The sequence below is a fragment of the Siphateles boraxobius genome, unplaced genomic scaffold (genome assembly GCF_051911475.1).
Source record: "Siphateles boraxobius isolate OS27281-9 unplaced genomic scaffold, OSU_SipBor_1 25, whole genome shotgun sequence".
NCBI classification, from domain to species: domain Eukaryota; kingdom Metazoa; phylum Chordata; class Actinopteri; order Cypriniformes; family Leuciscidae; genus Siphateles; species Siphateles boraxobius.
Window position 1 is genome coordinate 23,444,991 of NW_027508866.1, and position 21,081 is coordinate 23,466,071.

General features: G+C 38.4%; 1 protein-coding gene across 2 annotated transcripts in view; it reads left to right on the top strand.

The window, feature by feature from the left end:
- cntfr (ciliary neurotrophic factor receptor) overlaps positions 1 to 21,081 on the top strand; it is a 208,394-nt gene that overhangs the window by 134,366 nt on the left and 52,947 nt on the right. For both annotated transcript variants that reach the window (XM_077243269.1, XM_077243270.1), the window contains exons 4-5: positions 16,590 to 16,707; positions 19,662 to 19,828. In XM_077243269.1, coding sequence (XP_077099384.1) covers positions 16,590 to 16,707; positions 19,662 to 19,828 — 285 coding nt within the window. The remainder of the gene's footprint in view (positions 1 to 16,589; positions 16,708 to 19,661; positions 19,829 to 21,081) is intronic.

Consider the following 21,081-nt stretch of genomic DNA (forward strand, 5'->3'; position numbering starts at 1 on the left):
AGGTTTTAACGCGGGCTGTGGCCAAGCTCGATATTTCTTGGCCACAAGAGAGGCAGGAAGCACGTGCTAAAAGCAAACTTGATGAGCGCTTCCTGTCTCTCTTGTGGCCAAGAAATATCGAGCTTGGCCACAGCCCGCGTTAAAACCTCCACCAACTCATTATAACTGGGTGCAGGCTGAACAGTTTGGCGTCCTTTATTAAGATCCTCTTCTCCAACACTAAGCACATCTAATTCCTCGGAATTAGACAGCTGTAAAATAGGATCGTCATCCTGATAGGCCAGGGAAATAGTCTGAACAATCCAGTTGCTGATGGTCTGCTTAGAGGCGGTAAGCCCCTTCTTGGGCGACCCAAAACACACCAGCAACTGGTCCGACTTCCGCCATGAGGAGGATCTCTGGATATAACTCCACAGTCCGGAAAAGGGGACTTTTCCCATCCGGAAAAGGGGAATCTGAGACATCAGATGAGGAGTGGGAAAATGCCCCGGCAGTCTCACTCTCAACTAAATCTCTCTGCGATCCCCACGAATGAAGCCGTCGCATTGCCTCGGCAGATGCGGGACCTGAACCGCGGGGAGAACGCATTTGGCCATCATCATTGAATAAAGCCAGTCGAGAACGCAGAACTCTTACTGAGAGAGACTCACAATGAGCGCAAGCAGCCCCCTCGAGAGCTGTTTGAGCGTGTGTCCCCAGCCGTGAGATAGCGTGGGCATGGGGACACATATTTCTTAAACTGTTCACTTGCCATAATGAGTAAGCTTGAAAAGACAAACAACACCAAACTAGACTCACGGTTTCAACACAGAGCGCTTGCTGAATAGCAAAAAGATTACATTTCTGTGTGCCGGCGTGCTTTTATATACATCCGCTTATGCCGTCACACGCTACGTCATCACGCAACACCAACGGTTAAATTTTACCCTCGGGTACTAATAAAGATTCCTTGACCTTGACCTTGACCTTGACCAATACGATTGGATTCGATTTCATTCATAAATTCAGACGTGCTACGCTGAAGGGCGTTCCCCTAGTGTCGTAACCGACGCAGTTCGAGTTCCCTCGAAAGGGAACCAATAACTTTCACATGATTTGTGGACACCGGAAAAGAGTGTAAAAGTAAATGGAAATAAAAAAAATAAACAGAAATACTTACTTCTACATACATGTCCTTAATGGGATTTGTGTCGGTGTACAAGAGCTAAATACTTGATTATGCTACCTTTTATTATTGCATCTGTCCAATTATTTGAACTTCACACATTTGGGAATTACTTGTATCATATTGATAATCATTAACTCCTAATTAGCTGATTAGCTATTGCACTAATGAAATGTAAACTGGCCCAATATCAATGATCTGTTACCATTGAATGTGTAATTGCTGCTCTTACATTGACTCCACGTGTTTTTTTTGTTTGTTTGTTTTTTTTGTCCCAGGAATATGTCAAATCAACCAAGATTTGCACTTTCTGTAAAGCTGCTTTGAGACAATGTGTATTGTGAAAAGCGCTATACAAATAAATTTGGATTGAATTGAATTGAATTGAATTTAAGGTCATACAAACAGCAGCAATGATTTCTGCTGAACTGCTTATCCCTTGTTTGCTGTCTGTTTGCATTGAGTTTTTTTGTACCCGAAGACTGGCGCCTATTGCCCAGAATAAGACGTTGCTAAAACACAGGGGCACACAGCGACGAGATTGTGCCATCAGATAAGTGTAAAGACAGTACAGGCGGTACGGCCCTGGGCGCAGATTGGAAGAGCGCTTTGTAATCTCCTTATCCCATTAATTGTTACATACCGTCATTATGGGGAGCGACGTAATCCCCCACATGAATCAATCCTTTCTGAGACACGACTGGGCTGAAATGGAAGCAAGCCCTTTGTTTTTCGTTTGTGATCTAGTTCAAGAACTAATATAAAGCATTGTGTCTTAAAACAACTATTTTCTGAGTTATTCTCATCTCTGAATCTGTTTCTAGTTGTATCATTCAAGAATCAACATTTTAAGATTGGAAAAACTCCAGTTTTTCCTTGTCTGACCTTTTTAGAACCTCTAGACTAATAAAGATCAATGAAATAATGTGCATAGCCTGAGGACAACATAACTAGAAATTGTAGCAGTTGTAGTGAGTGTTCTAAAAAATAAAGATCAGTTTCAATGGGGCATGTAACTCAATAATCTGAGTCTACTAACATTTCTAAGGCAATTCTATCATTTGTTTGACAGTTATTACATATTAAATTTGCCACAAAAACAGTAATTGTGGTTGTTGTTGTTGTTGTTGTTGTATCTAAATTAAACTGGTTCACAGATGAGAAACAAAAAATGTAGGCTGAATAAATCATTTATAATAAGCACCGCAACATTCCATAAAAAAGGGAATTGTGGATTTGGATTTCATGGTAACTGATAGTTCATTCATCCACAAACGTGTATGTCTGTTGAACACAAAATATATTTTGAAAAACGTATGGTATGGTATGGTATGGTATGTATGGTATTTTTTCCATACAATGAATGTGTTGTTTGGATCCAAATGTCCTTCAAAATATTTACTTTTGTGTTTTGCAGAACACTGAGATTCATACAGATTTCTCTCTTTATTACCTGTATAATGTTCAGAGTAAGAACCCTAGCGGTTCAAAAAAATTTACATGAATAAAAACCTTATTGGGTGAATCTATAAAACTTAAATTATGATGTTACAGATGGTTTAGTCTTCTCTCCTGAGCCTCGTTAATTTTAAAACTTTATGGGCCAGCTTTATGTGGATAGCTGTTTTTATTTACTCTAGGATTAAAGGCAACTCTTTGAAAAGAGCTTTGTTACATGGGGAAAAGGTAATTGAAATAGCAATGCAACATTTAATAAAAGAAGCAAAATTTTGCTCAGAATAACAAGCTTGCATTTTATAGATTGTTTCCTACTGTCTCTCTTGCTTCCTGGTAAACACTATTATTTATGGGCCAGACACACAGAAGTGCAGAGGGGAATTTAGTTTGATTCCTGCAGAATCTTCAGTCTGCACAAAATTCTCTCTTGATGTTTCTTTTTTTTTCTTCCTTAAATTGCATTTTCCAATTTGTAAATGGACCAGATGTCTGCAAGTGAATCTGTCCGACTCTTCGGAGATGGAAGCCGACTGTCTGGAGAACCCAGGTGATTTGTTCTCATTGCGGACGTCGTTGCCATTAATTGAGACAGAGGACTCTGGGTCTGGCTTGCCCATAACTCCAGACCCTAATGAGAATTGCATATTTTGTCCCAAATTGCATGCTGCCTTGCTGATCCAAACAGTCCTTAGCTTTGTGTGGGGCGAGGCTGACTGCAGTGGATTTAGTGAAATATGTGAGCAACACATGTTTTAAGACAATGCGTTGTTGATTTAAGCGTTTATGGCTAGTGGTGGTTCTTGTATACATCTGTTTGACTTCAGGTATTAAAGTTTCAAGTAACATTATTGCCAAATGTAACAGATACAAAATTGTAGTGTTCACGATGAAATATAAAAATAACACTAATGCGCACTAGAGTGCTACACAAGGGTGCTACACAATTAACAGTGTTAAAAAAAATTGCATTTATTGTATTTGTTCTGTTTTTTGTAGATATCTTCCCGTACAGTTGCATGCTGTATGTGTTGACCAACCATTTGGACTGAAACATCCTCTCCTCCTTGAGATCTCCGGCAATCTCTTGAACTCATCACTATAGAATGCCTGATTTGTGAGGATAACATGCCTTGAATACAGATACAAGATGCCATAATCCATTCTTAACTTCTTTATAATGTTCCCTATATTTCATGTTCAGCTTATGAACGTCACTGGTGGTTGGCTGCCTTGTGTTCAAAAAGAGTGTTAAGCCCTGCTCAGAAATTACTATTTCATAACATATTCAATAATGTTAGTGGTTATCAGTTGTTTGCTTACTTAAACTGATTTCCATATGCATTAGTCTTAAAATGACATCTTGTCAAAATCCCTGCAAAAACAGCAACTGTGTTCTGAGTGGACTGTAGGTGCATGGAAGAGAGGATGCTTAACTCAAAGGGAAGTTTGGATGCAAGGCGACTGTGGTGGGGGTACAACTCTCTGAAGTCCATTCATGGTCCAGTGAATCAATGGAATTCATTCTTTCTTACGCCTGAAGGACCCAAAGCAACCCTGGTACACATTCCCAAATGGCCACTGTCTCCGGGCTAAGTGTGTGATTTGTCATTTGGGACGAACCCCAGAATTCTTTGCAATCGAGAATGTAGACTAAGCACAGCATCCTCCGCTTTTTGCCCTTTGTGGGAGGGAATGTTTACATTGGGTCTGAAGCTGGCTTGAAAACCTTTACTTAACTTCATATCCTTTTTACAGAAATTACAGACATCTGTTGAACTGTGACTAATTTTCACTTGGCCCAAGCATGTTCCAAAGTTTCAACAGTGTCCCGCTATCTAATTATAAGCAGAGGGATCATTTATGCCGTCGTTGCGGTGCAGAAATTAAGTCCCCGATGTGATTCCTGCAGGGATTCTTGGCTTACCCATCAAAAATTTTAATCTGCCTGATATTTCACAAGAACACTGCAGAGGAAAATGTCAGGAGAAACGGTAAATATTAAGGGGAACCATTCAACTTAACCTGTCATTTTCCTCTCAAAGAAAATTAGACTGAAATTAGAGAGCACTTTATGCTCCTGCTGCCCCCATTAGAACTATTTCCACCCATTTTTTTAACCCTTGTATTTTAACCATTCATTTGGCAAGTGTTTCTTGGCTGAAGCCGTCTTTCTGAGGCAAACCACAACTCTGGGGTTGCCCTTGTAGTAATAGAATCTTTATCCCACAGGTCAGAAGCCCTGGAGCAGTCAGACCTATTAAAATTCTGAGTGAAATCAAGGCATTCCGTCTTTGGGGAGAAGTGTCCATCTACAGACTGATAAATTAAGCTGTCAGGCATTGCTTGTGTCTGGAATCTGCCTCACAAACACAACTGTGAGGTTTACAATCCATTTGCTCATCAACATTCGTAAGAACCGCCCATCCTTAAATTATTGCCTATAATGACACCTTTCTGGGTTTCTTTTTCCACAACGAGATGAACTCTACCATGCATTTAAAGCCTTGAATCTATTTCCAAACCCAGACTGGTATTTTGGACTAATCCTCTCACTAGGACTTCTAATCCCTGGTTTAAACTTTTAACTTTTAACAGTTACTAATTAAACACTGAGTGGTAAGTCCCGAGACAAACTTTGTGCCGTGATTAAATTTGCCAGACAGGAACTGAGCCGTCTACAAATACCAATGTGTCGTTGGGTGTTTTTTTTTTTTTTTTGGCCAAATTACTTTTCTTGCGCGCATATTAGAAGCCATTACTTCACCTCACCTCACTGAAGATACATCTTAAACTCTCTTAGCAACCTTCTCCATTATCTAGCGGACTGATGGGCCAAAACAGGATGAAAACAATCCTGCATACCCATGGGTTTCTGAAGCACCCATGTGCTGTTAAATTCCAATTGCTTTTGGGCCTGTCAGAGTAGATTACCTTGGTATTTTAAGCTGATTCACTCTCATCCCTGCTCGACCCACATGGCTTTAAATTGTCTTGGTGTACCAATTTTCAGCTCAATTGCTCAGTCTGCTCGTATAATAAGGAGGCTACAGCCACACTGTACACATCTGCAGGTGCCTAGGGTAGATCTAGGAGGCTAAAATCTGTAGGTTTATTGCCCTAAAGCCAGATTGAGTCTAAGCAAAATCTCTGCTGTCATTTTCAGTGGATCAAACCCAACGGTCTGCGGTTTTCAGTCAAAGAAGGCTTTGCATGAGCAAATTCCTGACTGATCAGAAACAATGGCTAGTGATCAGCAGGGGTAGAGTGAATGTGGGCCAGTGTTTGAGCTTAGTGGTCTCAGGCAGAAACCCAACATCCTCCCCCTCATAACACCCGTTTTCTCAGTCTTTAACCCCCAAACCACTGCCCCTCCTAACCCAAACCCTAATAGCAGGAGAAGGCTGTATGACAAAGGGAACAAACAGGCATGTAATGCCGCCCGTTCCTGGCGGATGACATGGGGGACAGGAATGTGAAGGGGCTGGAGGTAGAGGGGGGACGTCAGGAAAAGGCAAGGAGCAAAGAGCCAACTACCAGAGCCCACTGTCAGATTAGAGCCATTAGCATGACTGTGAAATGACAGGGAGCTCCTTCCACACAATGAACACCATTTATCCCCTGGCTTTCCTTGGAATATTAGACTTGCCGTCCACTATTACCCACCCTACTGTAGACTGGACCAAACTTCCCAGCTGTTCGCACACATTCATAAAAAAAGGGAAACTGAAGCACTGTTCTGAGGGATTGAGAGGGAATATTGGATTTTTTGAACAGCTTGATGTTTCATTGAGGTCTATCCATCCTCACTGCTAGATAATCCTTGACTAATTGGAGAGCTGTGAGACATTTGAGATGATATGGTCTGTGAGCTATAGCCTGATGCTTACCTCTATCCTAATATATATATATATATATATATATATATATATATATACATACATACATACATACATGTCTTAGCTCTCCCATTCTGATCAAGCGGGTTAGGCCAGTCAGTTTGATTGTTTTTGTCAATTGCCAGGCAGACCAGCTGACCAGCAAGCAAAACCAGTTGAACACAAATTTAACCAGTTTGGGAGTTGAGCTAGACTTGCTGACAATCAAATTGGCCAGTCTAGGAGATTAACTTTTTTTATGTTGGTTTTATGTTTTTTTTTACTTTAATATATATTTCTTTAGCTAGTTTGTTTAATGCATATTTCATATTTTGGTAATTGCACATTTCACTCTAGTTTTAAAGAGGCCCTTATTACCAATTAGAGAATGTTAGAGGTTCTCATTCGTGTTAACTATCCTGTTTCAGATGATATGCAATAGTTTTTTTTTGTTTTGTTTTTTTGGCTTTTGACTAATAATTTTGAGTAAGTGCAAAGACATTCCTCAGTGCTCTTGATTAATAAAACCCCTGTCAAGACCAATCTATTACAAATGCAAACACTCTTGTTTCCCAGTAAGGCATGCATGATAATGACTGAACTCTACAAAACACACACACACCAGTGATGTGCGGGTTGATCCAAAATGAGCGGGTGCCTGCGGTCACCCGCGGTTACCCGCGGTAACGAGTCATCCAAAAATATTTTTAATGATATTCGGGTCGCGGTCGGTCGGGTCGTTTTAAATAAAGATTCCAATTAAACCTTTGCAATTTATATAGCCTAGTACTATATAGACACAATGTTCTATGAAATACATAGGCCTACACTTTATTGGCTGAATAACTGGCACGAAGATGACGCACGAGCTCAGTATGCCTGTTCGTGGTCAGTCAATAGCCGCGTGTGGTGTCGAAGGGCAGCGTCTGATATATTTGTATAGCGATTATTCAGGAGTGCCGTGAGGCATGATTTCGGCCTCTGTGCTCGCGCTGGCCAGTGGAAAAGCGGCTAATGGGTGAAGATGGCATGAAGACGACTGTACATTTCGCGAGACGTATGCACATTAGGCTACTCTATTTGTTCTGTGTTTTCTTTCTAAACAGTTAGGCTATGTTTAGGTGGTATTTTTCATGTTTTCATCACACAATCATGTTTTTGATGCGGTGGTGACGCGTTAACGTAACATGATGTAGGCAAAGGGTGGCGGTGGCGCTGTCGATAAAGCACCTAAAAGCTGTCACAAAGAACCGGCAAAAGCAATGAATGATTATGAATATGTCAAATATAGCAAGGAGACATTTTTTTATTTATTAATAAAGATGAAGTTGACGTTGCTGGCTCGCGATCTTCGCAGTAGTGAATGCGCCAGAGAGAAATGCACATTTCATACAGATATAGGCTAAGCAGAGAGCAGTCCGTTTTCCTTTGTTTTGAATTGTTCCGTTTACAAGTAGACATTTCAATATAGATTGAAATATATTGTTCAGGTCTGTGAAGTACCTTATATGCTGAGTTTCGGTTAATTTATGAGACGCGCTCGCGCAGGCGCCTCCGTGTCTATTATCTGCTATATTTACTTCTTATTTATTAAATCCAGGCAATTGGTTGATGAAACATTGATTAAAATTAAGATACAATTAGTAAAAATCAAAATTCACTTTAAAGAAAGACTTTGTGTCTTCTGTTTGAGGTGAAAGTTTTAAAACAGTAGCCCATTTTAGTGCCGCTTCAGAGAGGTCAAGTCCGGAGAACTGTCACGTCCTTACATTGTTTTTTCCTCATAAATGCGAAAACGAAAAATAAAATAAAAAGAATATTTTATGTTCTGTGGAGAACCAACCCTTCTTCATCCGGTGGGTAGTATTACTTTTGATTTGCACAGTGTAATTCACAGAATTACAAAAAAATATTTTGCCTCCTAAATATTTGTTTTGTCACGCATGACGCGGTTACCACACGCGGCTATTGACTGACCGAGAACAGGCATACTGAGCTTGTGCGTCATCTTCGTGCCAGTTATTCATGAATGCGTGTGTATTTCCCTCATATTAAATATAAAACCTATGTGTAGACTGATATTTTTATAATGTCTGGACTCCTTTAAGGGGTAGCCTATGGATACACACGTTTCAATATATTGGTATGCTATTAAATGCATTTTCTGAGAATTTATATTTCAAGTTTTGACTGCAAATGTCACATCCATACGCTGGAATTCCCCAATTTTAAATAATGTATCCTCAACTAGTTTTGTGGTGTAGGTCTACGTATTTTATAATGTTAACTTTAAAATTCAAATAATACTAACAGTAATTTAAAGATGTTGTAGCATTGGATCTGGTCGGGAGGGATAACTCTTGCAGTTGGAAGGGGTGTGTCGCGATTCTGCAAGTTCGTGGATTTGAGTGTTTGATATTGCATATCGTTACAGCTTTAGAATGTTAAGTTCTACTACTGTATATCTATTTTGGTGAAAGTAACTCAAAAGTAATACAGGATAATGTAACGCATTGCATTAGACAGTAATATTGTAAGGTAATGAATTACTTTTAAATAACAGTGGGCTAACAAGTAATGTAATTACAGTTTGGAAGTAACTTGCACAACACTCACTACTTAAAAAAAAAATGCGGGTCAGGAAGCGGGTCAGGTACAATATTTTCTTCTTTTTTTTTGCTGTCCGAGTTGCGGGCGGCTAGTTGAAAACGTCGGTCGGGTGCGAGTTGTTTATACATTGACCCGCGCATCACTGACACACACACGCACACACACACACACACACACACACACACACACACACACACACACACACACACACACACACACACACACACACACACACACACACACACACACACACACACACACACACAGTAAGAGATATTTAACTTCACTTGGATTTCAGGGTATTGTTAAGATATAACTTAAAAAAAAAAAATCCCAGGAAGAGACACTTTTCTCATGAAAGTCCACCTTGGCTCAAAGACCACCCAAACACTGCTCAGTTCAGGCTTTACTTTGTCCATGCTGTTGTCTGCCAGTGCAGTCCATTTACCTCTCCCACCCCTCCTTCATCCATCAGGCCGTCCCCCTTTGTTTTTCAACCACATGCTCAGCGATCATCAGTCTTCCTCCCGGCATTTCTGTCAAATTAGCCCCTCATGATGACCCACTTCAGAGGCTAATTCCCCCTTGATGACTTACGCCTCCTCCCTGTCCTCCCTGTCCAAGTATTGGGTTCTTTAACTTTGTGACTGAATGGAAGGAAGAGACAAAAAGAATTGCCTGTGGACACAAGCTTCAAGTTTCAGGACACAAAATCACCATAACAATACTTATTATCATATGATCATACAATATTATATTATAACTTTGTGTGATGAACATGCTAAAATTTTAGTTATTTTTCACTGTTAATCTTTCCATCCAGTGTGCTGTCAGTGAGGTGATCATCAGAACCATATCTGTCTGATTCATGAACAAATCAATCAGACTACTGAAAAGTTTGGATTAATTGATTCACTGAAAATATTTGACTCAAAAGAACAATGCTCACACAAACACACAAAGTAGAGCTAGAGTGAATGCCAAGGTTCTTAGTGCATAACATCTTAAATGTCTGTCTGTTCTTGACATATCGTATGGTTTCAGAAGACATATCATTGCACTATGGGTAATTTTGAAGCCTGACGGCCCCGATAATACCTCTGTGGCCAGGATATTCTCAATAAATTCTCCTTTTGTGTTCCAAAGAAGAAAGTTATATAACAAACCCTTTAAGCAGGGGTGTCCAATCCTATTAATGGAGGGCCCCCTTTCAGGGGAGTTGAGCACTAATCTTAATTAAACACACCTGAACAACTAATCTAGGTCTTCAGGATCACTAGAAACTTCCAGGTAGGTGTATTAAAGACTCTAAAGGAAAGTTGCCCTCTGATCACAGGATTGAACAGCACTGCCTTTCAAGAAGCACACAGTCTGAGAAGTTTTCTTAATGCTATATGAAGAGGAGATACCCAGGAACCTGTAGACCATGATTACAAATGTTTACTTTTTGGTCTAAAATGCTGACTGGTAAAATTCAGTGGCAGAAATTTATTTTGTGTCCAAGACTTGAAAATGCAAAGACGGGGTCATAGAATGTAGTCCACTTTGTCAATTCCAACTTGTCCATTTTATAATACTGCACTGTGAAGTATTCCTTAATCCTAAATCGAGATTCACTCTAGTGCTAGTTCACAGTTCCAACCCCTATCTGAGGAATTCCCTCCGGAGTGACCAGAACTTTTTACGTCCTTAAAATTAAAATCTCTCAAACCTCCCTTTGTCTAGATGATAATCGGGTGGTTAAGGGACAATGCAGGAGAGGGTCTGTGGAAACATAACTGCTATTTTTTTCCACCACATGCTAATGGTTTCAATATAAAAATACTGCCTTGAGGTTTAGAGTACTGAGAGTATTATTCATGTGTTCCATCCTGTACAGATGGTCTCTGCTCTAGTCACTGCATATGTACAACTTGTGTTGCTACCTTTGAAATTCACCTTAGAGAATTTTGGATTTTTTTCTAAAAACAAAAATGCAATTCTACTGAAGTGGATATAATATTAGACTGGTTGCTTTGGTCACAGAGGGCTAAAAGGGATGGCTGGTGATAATGTAGACTCAGATGTGATTTCTGGGAATGCTGCAATTGGTCTGGAAAGGTTTGTCTGTTGGTTTCCGCAGCATCACACAGCTCAGCAGTTAACAAGAGACAATTATAGCAACCAGTTTGAAAAGCTGTGGGGACTGTTACATATTAAACTAATTGCTTGATGTTATATATTTAACCAGTAGCAACTGTATTAGTTAATTACTACTCATAGCTTCGGTTAGCTACAAGTCATGCTAATATTTTCTTTTCATGGGTAAGAAAATAGTCTAAATCTAGTGATTTGAAGCTGTTGTGAGCTGGTTTACATTACTAGACCACCCTCAACGAACACACGTTGAGTGAAAACAACAGCACCTACCCTGACAAAGCCTTTGAGACCAGGCTTTTTTTTTTAAACAAAGTATATAGCCTACCATGTTTTTTTCTACAGCTTTCACTGTTAAATAGATTGTGAACCCCACAGACGGTTAACACTGCACAGTATATTACTCTCAGATTTACTGTCACTGTATCATGGTGGATTTTGCTTGTGTGATGCTTTGAAATTATTCTGCTAAAGATTGCTGACTGGATTTTTCCTCTCCCATTTGCTCAGCTCTGGGTTGAGACAAACCCTGCCGGTAGCGTTCAGTTGATGCAGTACATACTCATAGGAGATTGATGATTTATTGGCACTTGTGGGATAACAATTCATTTGGCTGGTCTATAGCAGTAGTATAGACCCTCACTCCGATTCATGCACCTCTGTCGAGGATTTATGGAGCTTTTTTTATATTGGACTTTCGATTAGGATCCTAGGCATAAGATGAATTTGCATGCATGCACAGACGGAGCAAAGCTGTTCCTTGAAAAGATGCCAGCGAGGCACTTTCCGCACAGGACGAGCACTGTGACTAATTTATGATGATGGTTTTGCCTGTTTGAAGACCCCACCCCCCAAATCCTGATCTTCTAGACAAGATGCAAAAATAAAAGCTCAATTTAGGTTAACCAAAATATAGAAATATAATGCGATTTAAAATACAACTTAAATACTACAAAAAGTAACAAAAAAAAATAAAATAAAAATAAGTCCAAATTAACAAATATCCATGTTAAATGAAAATAACAATTGAAGAAAGTTTACTTTATTGAACAGTGTGGTGTAACATGCATAGATGAATTAAAGATTTAGTAATAACTGTTTTATAACATATTTATAATACAGTAATAGCATATGCAAATAATATTCTTAAGAATGTATATTAAAAGTTATGTATAAATGCTTGCATGGCCCAAGTGTTTCCTATGACGTTGATTGTACAGGTCACGTGTTTTATAGAGCACCCATGTTTTAAAGCAAATATTTAAAAATGCGGCGTGTATCACTGCAAAAGCAGCTGCATTAGACAACATGTTTTTTATTAAATAATTATGCCTATGCAAGCTTTCAAACAACCACAGAATGCTTCCAGATTATGAACTTGTCAACTGTGTCTGACGGCACATTAGGTGCTGGGCTAGACAACATTAGGTGTTTCCTTTGACTGATCTCCACTTTTTTTGCTGTTAGAGGCCTTCCATGCAACTCGAGCCCCTGTGCCCCTCCCCACACTCCTTTTGCCGCTGCTTCCAATTGCCGAGCACATAGCCCACATTCCAGACATGTCATGGAGGGGGGCTCAGAGCCAGCTTTGACAGATCAGCAGTTAGTGATGATAGCGGTGGTCGCCTGGGATTCTTTCGCTCGCCTTTCATGTGGCCTGGTGATTTGACGTTTGTCAAGTGACCCCTGCAACCATGTCTTCCATTGTGCTGGCCTTTTAATGGCCTCAGATAAGGGAGCAGACAGCCGACAATACAGGGGGCCAATAGCACAACTTTTCCTTTTGGGATTTTGTATGACCAGCTGGATTTGTTAAGTGTGTGAAAGAGTTTACCTGATGTGTCTAGGGTCGTAGACTTGGTCAGAATCGCACATGATGCTTTCAGCACGTTGAGTGACAAGTAAGATTCGGATTTAAAAGTGGGGTTAAGGAATAAGCAGCCGAGGTCAAAGGCAAATGTTTTCGTCTGTTTCATTTAAATTGCATCAATATAGGAAAACAGGACTCCGGAAGGCAGAGAAAGATTTTTTTTACCAGTAAGTGTATTTCGTCTGACAGCTAAATTGCACCTCTTCATTGACTTCTGCAATTATCAGCTTTTATTCCAAATAATACTGAAGTTTCTCTTTTTGTACCAGGAGTTTGGAAGAGATCATTTGCTCGGCCTGTATATGATATGACAGCACTCTTAAGGTTTATGGCTGCATAAAGTGAGGTCTTCCTGAACAAACTGAGATCACAGAGGTTGAAAAAAAGAATTTTGGGCTAATCCCACCCTAGTTTTTTCACATTCTTGCATTCAAATGCAATTCAAATACAAAGGAGGGGCCTGAGAAATACAAGAAAAATAATTTCTCAGTCATGCACATTAAATCAATCATACACATTATCAATGCAGAGGTTATAGCATATGTGAGGCAAACAATAATGAGGCAAGCAGTTCCAACTTTACATAAAGCATTTTTGCTTTTAATATTCACGGGAAACAAAATAGGTGAATCTCATAAAAACTGGGAAGAAAATAGCCAGGTCATAACCAGCCATGTGATCAATAGTTAGAAATTGTGTTTGCATAAATATATATTTTTTCTTTTTTTATTATTGTGACATTATTTTCTTGATTATTAATATGAAATAATATTAAGTACAATTTAAAATAAAGTAAAAATAATTTACAATTAAGTAAATATACATCATAGTAGTACTGGTTTGTGAGTTAATTTACTCCGAATTTAATCTGTGCAGATTGTAAGTTAAAAATTATTGTGTCCAGAAGATATTCATTACTGCAATACAATTATTATTTTTATTTTTTTTTACAACAAGGATAATTTTGAGAGAAAATGTGCTTAAATTTCTTGACAATCTTTTCATGGTGTAAAACAAAATAAATACATAATAAATAAATAAATACTTAAAAATTTAGAAAGTAGCATAAAATCATATTTTTTCATTTATTTCAATTTTCCAGTGGAAAAAAGCAGAGACCTTTCTTTGTGAGTTTTACCCTCCAAACTCTGACATTTGAAATAACTGTCATGATTCTGCCATCATGTCCTTGAATTTTCCTAGTCTTGTGGCAGGATCATGACAGACCCATGTGTTGTGTACAAGCGCATGGTCTGTTGTTTCAATTCAACATTCATTCTGTCCTACATAAAGCAGGGGAAACAAAAGAAAAAAGCATAAAGGAAACAATAGAAGTGTTGCTAGGTTGCAAATTCTCTCAGAAAAGCAACCTTCTTTTGTTTTGCCGCTTTCACCTCTTTGAGATCTTCCACTGTGCGGATGGCCATGCACTTTCTTTTGGGAAGGGTGGGGAAGTGAAAGGGGAGGGTTTTGGTGTTTTTAGTAGGCAGGGATGAGGGTCCGTGAGCTGTCAGTGTGCCCATTTGTCCTGAAGGTGAGGAAGGCCTCCTGCAGGCTGAACTCTATGGAGGAATGCACTTCCTAAGGAGAAACTGAGAAACTGAGCTAGCAGCTCATGGTTGGAATGTCAGGTCAAACACATCATGCTCTGGACCCCTCCTCTCCTCTAACAAGTGTGCTACTATGTTTTCCCACACAGATCATTTTCAGCATCTTCTTGTTGATATTTTAGTCTAGCAGTGAACTATGTAACACCAGTCTGTTAATGTGTGGGTTGTGATTTTTTTTTTTTGATCAATATTCTGGTTTACTTAAAAGTGTAAAACTCAATTGGCAATTGAATCTTCATTGCGGACTAATGAATTGGACAAGCTGTTTCCCCCAAGGGTCCCCCTTTATATTAAGTGGCTTTAAGTACTTTTTACTTACATCAAAAAATAAGTACAATGTACTTGTGTTCATGTTGTATTGTAAAACACTTTTGCTGCTATTGAGGTTTGATACGGGTAAGGTTAGGGGCTGGTGTAGTGGTATGGGTAGGTTTAAGGGTGGGTTAAGATGTAAGGGAAGGGTCAACTGTGTAATTACAAATGTAGTTACATTTATTACAGCTGTAATTACTTTCAGGTATTTTCAAAATATAAGTACAATGTAAAACATGTATGCACACTACATTGTATCAAATTATTAATTTCAATGTAAGTACATAGTACTTAAAGCCACTTAATATAAAGTGGGACCCAATAGAATATATTTGACAAAGAAAAAATGTGAAAGGGTCAATTGAGAGGTTATTGAAGGATGGGTTATGTAATTTGTAATTGTTTGTAAACTTCAGTAAACAATGTTTTTTTAATCTTGTTTTATAGTAAAGATATCTAAACATGATTTATTTGCCTAAGGAGAAAAACTGATGTTAAGGCTTGTTTTCTGTCTAGAATGCAAGTGTAATTTGTCTTGTAGCATTGGTGGATTTTCTTCATTTGTATTTCACTTGTTTAAAAAAAAAAAAAAAGTGGTGACAATCTATTGGGTGTGGTTGGTAGACTGTTACAATGTGGTTGCTGATTGGTCTAAATCGAAAGAGCCCACACTCAATTCTATCATTATATTCTAGTGTCCTTATTTGGGTTCCTCCTTCAATGTACAGATAAATTTGCTGGATATTTTTGTCCATTTTATCATCCGCCAAGTTGATTATCTTATATAATTTGAGGTAACATGCATGTCTGTTACACAAAAAAGGACAAAGGTCCAAATGTAAGTTATCGCACTTTAGCAAGCACCACTAATAAGATTGCACAGAAAAAGCTCTTTCAAATGTTCTTCAGTCAGTGCCTTTTATATTAGGCCTTAAGACGTCTGCAAGTTCCCATTAGGGCACAGATACAAGGATCCGCAGCAGAAATCGCTATCAGAAATCTCAAAGCCAGCCTCATCGCAATCACGTAAGGAAAGAACCTGTGTGACCTGACAGCTTAGTGCAATGTTTAGCACAATCAAAGCTCAAAGGGAAGCCCAGAGGTGAGCCTTAGAAGCGGTTTTGTTTTTTCTGGGCTCTAGTTTGTCAGGCCCCCAGGGGCCAATGGAGATGAGGAAGGAGAAGGTGGCGCTCGGCAGCCAACTGAGCTTAAATCACTCTCAATTTCACATACAGGAACACATGGGAAGGGGTAATAGTATGCGTAACCCTGGCAACCAGTTCAAGTCATCAGTTTCAATTCTTGCAGTGGTAGGCACGGTCCAGTGGCGATGTAAGAAAGGACCCTAATCTGGAAGGAGGGCATGGGCGGTTATTACATTTCCTTTCCCACTTGATGCTAGGAATGGGGGAGGTTCATGGGGTTACTCAGCCAAAGGAGCAGGGGACATCGTGAAAGCCTCCTGGGACTTGTATTTTGGGCCGCTGATGGTTTTCTGAAGGTGTTGTAGCTGACAAGGTTATTACATTTCCCCTCTTCTGCTTTTTTCACAGTTCTTCCAAAGGAACCGCAGGTTACGTGTCGATCAAACACCTACCCCAAAGGCTTCTACTGCAGTTGGCACCTTCAGCATCCGACGTACATACCTACGGATTTCGAAGTCAATGTCCAGTAAGATATTTTCTTGACTGTCTTTCCATTTATTTGCAACTCCATCTGTCAACCCTCGCTTCCCGATCTGCCCCAACTTCCTTCTGCTTGCCTCTCGCTCCGTCTGTCATGTCATGCCCTCTCGTGTACGGCAGAGGCTTTGAGACGCATTGAGCTCATCTGAATCAGTGATCTATGCGGTCAGACACTGTCTGCTGAGAGCTGATTAGGGCTGTCTGAGAGCTGGAACTCAAGGCAGTATAAGTGGACTCTCAACTGAAAGCCCCTGCGGATAACGCTGCACAGCTCCAGTTCTCTTTCTCTCAACCCCTTTCTCTCTCTTTCCTTCTGTCCACATCTGTCCGGACAACCATAAGGCAGCTTTATCCAAATGGGAATCTTCTGAATCTACACTTTATGCACTACTTACTATATCTAATGAGATTACTAATCTTAGTTTTAAATGGCTAAATATATGAATTCAATTATTTAAGGGAATTCATCGGAATCTTATTAACATATTTCCATATTTATGCCCATTCAACCATGTGCACGTCTGATACTTTAGGGATAAGTTATGAGTAGAGTTAAGTTTTAGGGTTAGGAATACATTTGACAATATAGCAAAATCACAGTGACCATGGGAATAACAGGTAATGTAAGCTTAGTACTGCAATGGATAAAATATTCATTACAGCAAAATTTAAAATGAAAGTTAATACGCTAATTAAACATTTTATTATAGTGTTGCAGTTTTTTTTTTTAATAGTTAAGCCAATTGTTTTTTTTTTTTTATAGTTTAGCCAATTGTTTAGATTTGTACCTGCCCTGCCAACATTTTCAATAGTCTCACCACAAGAAAATCATTTCAGTTTTAATGGAATATATGTGATCCGATCTGGGAAAACCCGTTTTAAATTGGGTTTTCATTAAATTATTATTCTATAGCATCTTGTCTATCATCTTTGAATATATCTTGGCAAAATTCACTAGTTTAGTCCAGAAATATAGCGATTTATAGTCGCAAGCTGAAAAGACTGTGTCTTTCTCATTAAGAATATGCACGACGGAGGTGCGAAAAAAAATCCCCCATACTGTAGCGCTCCTTCTCTTAACACTTCAAAGACAGTTCACCAATCAAAATAAACCACATAACATCTAGAATAAAGGTATATCAATGCGCACTTCCCACCAGTCCTGCGTAAATTACAATAGCTCACAAGGTTTTTTATTTATTTTTTAATTTTTATTTTTTTATCCGACGTTATCGTGAGATGCGGAGCACAAGAGAACAACAGAGTCTGAAGCGGTTTTCACAGAGTCAAAACGGTTTTCACGGGATGAATTTTGAATTCGTAAGCTTTCGAATGATACCTAATCTATGATGATTACTAAAATATGTGATACGAAAAAAAGGCAATTAAAAAAGAAGCGCCAATCTTTCCGCTATCAGGACGTGACAGTTAATTAAACCGGTTTTTCTCAAAATTACGTTCCTGAAAATAATACCGATCAACCGACTTCAGTTAACCATAACTTTTGTTACCGACAAACGATGAAAGAAATAAAAACCGATTTCGAAAGGGCTTGAAGCCAAATATGGTATCAAAACCTGCACTAGGTAAACTTTCACCATGTGATGGGTTTTCCCAAAGCGCATCACATATTTACATTTCTGAGCATGGAAAAAATACACTACAGTTCAAAAGTTTGGGGTCAGAAAGATTTTTTTTTTCTAATACTTCAGCAAGGAATACATTACTTTTTAAAATAAATTGCACATTCACTCAAAATACTTTAGTAACAATTTATTTTACAATGTCCTCCACTTATAGTTACTTGTAATAACAATTAATTATACATAATTACATGCAACTGACCTTAAACCAAACCCTATTCTTAAGTTAGGAATCCTAACCCTAACCTTACAGTAAGTACCTTGTAAATTAATATTACTCAAAACTTTAATTTATAACACATGTACAAAGAAATATCTTGTTGAGCTGAGAAATGAATCATTCAAAACACAAAAAATGAATTGTTTTCAGTGGCTGTGTCGGATTTTAATAAAATATATTAAATATAAATACCCACTCATCCAAAAGAACTAAGTGGTTGACTAAAGTTTACTTTAATCAAATAGCATTGACCTTGTTTCACCTCTGTTAATAACAACTTAATGATCCATTAAGTCTCATAAAGTGTGCAGTTTAAGTCATTATACAAGAACATAATGTCAGGACTAGGCATGATCTACATGACAACTGATTTATGTATAAAATAGGCTGCAAGGTTTGCGAAGTATAACCTCAATAAAGATTCATCAAAACCCAATAAATGATTTTTGCAATGCACATGCAGAGCTGATATCAGGAGGTTTAAAGGTCAGCTACAAGGCCTCTGCCCAGACGGTACCCTGGGGGCAAGCAAATGGCAGTGCCTAATTTAACATGTCTGCTGTTCTTGTGCCATGCGGTACCACTGCGAAACATCAAATTGGATTAATAATGTTTGTTTCTTCTGGAATTATGGACATTTATTCCATACAACAATAACTTAGTGTTGCTGTTAAAGGGATAGCTCAAACTGAAAATTCTGTCATCGTTTATTCACCCTCAAGTTGTTCTAAACCTATATTAATTTATTTCTTGTGCTAAACACAAAAGAATATATTTTGAAGAATGTGGGTAACTAAACCATTTCTAGTATATATATACACAAAGTATACTATGGAAGTCAGTGGGGACCCCACTGGTTACCCATATTCTTCAAAACATCTTTGTTTATGTTCAACAGAAGAAAGAATTTCATGCAGGTTTAGAACAACTAGTGGGTAAGTATATGACAGAATTAAACATTTTGGCTGAACTATCCCTTTAAAGGACTAGTTTACCCAAAATTTTTTAAATATGTTGTCTTTTACTGACCAAACCAAGACTGTTTTAGAAGATGACATTTTCTTTATAAAATTTCAGACACAACCAGAGGCCCTTGGAGGTGACGAGGGATGAAGTTCATAAGAACAGGTGTCATGTGAAGTTTCCAGAACTTTTCTCCAGCTATCCTTACCGGGTCAACGTTACAGCAGTGAACTCGCTGGGTCGAGCTTCCACCACTGTCAGCTTTGAGGAGTCTTCAATAGGTACAGTTTATATTACTAGTTTAGCATCCTTTTAGCTTCAATGTAAACACAGGAAATGTTGTGTGTCGTTTAACCAACAGAACGCCATCATGAAGTCATTTTCAAGTTGTTTTGATTAAAATGCTTAAACAAAATCATACCCAGAGTTGTTTAGAAAATTCCTGTTTGTTATTAACCTTGGATGATTTACTGGTGATGAGCAAACAGACCTGTCCAAAACCTCTAGCTCAAATTTCCCACACTCTGGTAACCTACAATCACCTCCTTTACTGAAAGAACAACACCAATGCAGACCAACAGAAGAAAATATCTCTGATATATTGGTTGTTTGTTGGTGGTGTTTGTTAAAGTGGCTTCTGGCAACTAAATAGAATACTTACATGCATGGCTACATGTGTGCTTGATAGTAATAAAAATGCTAATGCCGTCTGGATCACTGAATTGACACCGAAAATATTTTCCCGCTGGTTCTAGTGTATATTTTATGGAAAATGGAATGCATTTCATATGCCAAAGCGATTTGATTTCATTTGAAAAAGCAACTTATGATTAGTATACATTTCAGTGACAGGTAGGGAACATACTGATGAAAGTATCAAAGAAATAAATTGCCTTACAACGGAACTAAAACATGCAGACCATTACATTTGGACCACAACTACAAAGTACATGAGAACTAAATGCAATGCAGTTTATTTTTCAGCTACGCACAACAATACTGATTAAGAAAATTATTTTTGCAATGATTTTTTTTTTCTATTAGAAATATTGAAATGCATGATATATATGACTTATTTTTCCTACCCCATTGTTAAGTTATTTTTCCTTGTTTCAAGCAAAAATATAATCTATTAAAATAAAGATTTTATTGAGGATTTATGCTTAAAACAAGGTAAAAAAATAAGAAAGAATATTTGCTTCTAAAGTGAGCAATTTATCTTGTCTACAGGATGTTTATATATTTCACGGGGGGAAAAGATTACTGATTAAGAAAATGAATTTTTGCAGTCTAGCCCTCCCTCTTAGCATGCCAAGACGTAAAAAAATTTTTTGCATCCGAATAGCTGACATCTACACAACATCAACAGTGTTTGAAAGTCGTAAAGAGTGTTTCGCTCAAGCCAGGTCAAGGCCTGAGCTATAAATCCTGAACCCACTTTGTGTCTGCTATGAATAGTAAAGGGAACGGGGCTCAGAAACATCTCTTTGTCCTTGTGTGTATGTGTTTGTGTGTGAGTGAAGCTAAAACCGCA